The 1,901-nt window shown below is 46.7% G+C and overlaps 1 protein-coding gene across 1 annotated transcript; it reads right to left on the bottom strand.

The window, feature by feature from the left end:
* Pmar_PMAR005447 (short-chain dehydrogenase, putative) lies at positions 1–669 on the bottom strand (the record flags this gene model as incomplete). Its single annotated transcript, XM_002764927.1, has 1 exon — positions 1–669. A coding segment is annotated over one exon (669 nt), but the record flags the coding sequence as incomplete, so codon positions are not given.
* Between the last annotated feature and the right edge of the window lie 1,232 nt (positions 670–1,901).

Here is a 1,901-nt window from a genome sequence, read left to right as displayed (position 1 = left end):
GTAGTAGAAGGCGTTACCGCTACCGATAAAATGGGCTGCTAAAGAGCTCATGATGCAGACACGACCCTTTCCACGAGGAACGAAGTGATGGGCCATGAAGTATTGTGAGAGCATCACTTGTTGGATGATATTCAGACGAATCTGAGCTTCCAACTTCTCCGGCTCGAGATTGACGATATCACACGAATACATACCACCAGCATTCAGAACAGCTAGGGTGACTGGAAGATCATCAACGGCAGCACGGAGTTTGGCAAGACCCTCATCACAGGACAAATCGCACGGAACAACGGCAACCTTGCAACTCGGACCGTAAGTCTTCACCAAAGTATCTTTCAACTCGTTTAACAACTTCTCGTTACGAGCGGCAATCACAAGACTCCACCCTGCTTTCGCCAACTTCATGGCAAACTGACGGCCCATACCCTTGGATGCACCAGTAACAACAGCATACTCCTCGCGAGAAGCTCTCACTGGCTTGAGGTTATAAGGATAACCCATATTGAAAATCGGGCCCTGAAGCTTCTGAACCACCCAGCATAGCGCCATACCAGTCAAAATGATAGGTGCACAAAGGAGCATGATTGCTATGATACTCAACCACTCGAGAAAGGTGAATGGATAAGCACCCATAGAGAGGACCACTGGTAAACTCTGCTTTTCAGCCATTATAAAAATCAACTGAGCAAATCCAGATGAGAAAAAGCGCCCTGCATCAGACCATGAAAAGGACTGTACACAAAGTGATTTTCAATCGAAACCAATCTCAGGCTAGAAGGGAGCAGGAGACAACTCAGTAAATAAAAAGCTAGGCTTTGGCTATCAGTCACCAACGTCCTCGGTTGAACCTCTTATCACGCTAGAATCGGACGAGGTAATTCAAAGCATAGGAAAGTAGGCTGCAGCTGCTAGGCAATGCCAGAAAATCTCTGGCAGAGATAGAGAGGAAAATCCGCAATCGAGGTTGATTTTGTGGTAGGGGACAGAAAAGGACAACTCGGGATACGGCAAGCTAGGCTATGGCTATCAGTCACTGCTAGCATTGATGGTCAGAGATGAAGGATTGCGCTCTTTTCAATGTGGAGCACTGGTTTGTTACTTTTACAGAGTCGCATGAATGGTCCTTGCGAAATGAGAAATTCTAATTGATAATCCTTTTGGTGCGAGTTGATATCTGTCATGACGAGCTGGAAGTTGATTGTACGAAAGCGATTCGTCCATGTCGCGCTTCATATTCGACAGAACTTTAAAAGGTTACATGAATCGATGTGAACTCGTTTTTTCACCAAGTTGAGTTCAGAAATAGGTTTCCCCCACAGAAGCTTCAATTTCGACGGTGTGCTATTTCGGGAACTTCAGTTCGACAGCGCATAGCTTCAGAAACTTCAATTTCCACGGCACAATGCAGGCAGTCCAATCTCGGCATAATGGTAACTCAATGTTGGAGCACGTTGGAACATCACAATCTCATTCTGTTCTCTTTCAACCTGTCTCTGATTTTCTTCCTACACCCTGAATGGGAGATGGGTGGCCACCAGGTGCAGTCGCCCCTCTCGTGCTGCCATCCCCATCGGCTTCCCCCTCTTCCCCTTCCCTACTCTCACCATGGGTCAGGGAGCTCCACGTCTCCGGGAGACCGGCGCTAGAATTGACGAACTATACGGACATCAATTTAGCGATGAAGGTTGAATAGGGAAATCAATTTCGCGAATAAAGACATCAATTTCATGATTAAGGAATGCAACTTCACGAGCAAGGACATCAATTTCGGGTAGGAGCTCCTGAATACGTCATAGAATTTCTAATTCAGTCAAACGCATACTGGAACCTTCATTCTCTGCCCTCCAGAAAATCGATCTCGTTGCTCGTAACTTCAGATATCCCACTCCTGGTCGCGTGGG

The sequence above is a fragment of the Perkinsus marinus genome, assembly GCF_000006405.1.
Source record: "Perkinsus marinus ATCC 50983 genomic scaffold scf_1104296975948, whole genome shotgun sequence".
NCBI classification, from domain to species: domain Eukaryota; phylum Perkinsozoa; order Perkinsida; family Perkinsidae; genus Perkinsus; species Perkinsus marinus.
The sequence above is the reverse complement of the archived record's forward strand: the minus strand, read 5'-3'. Positions and strand labels throughout refer to the sequence as shown.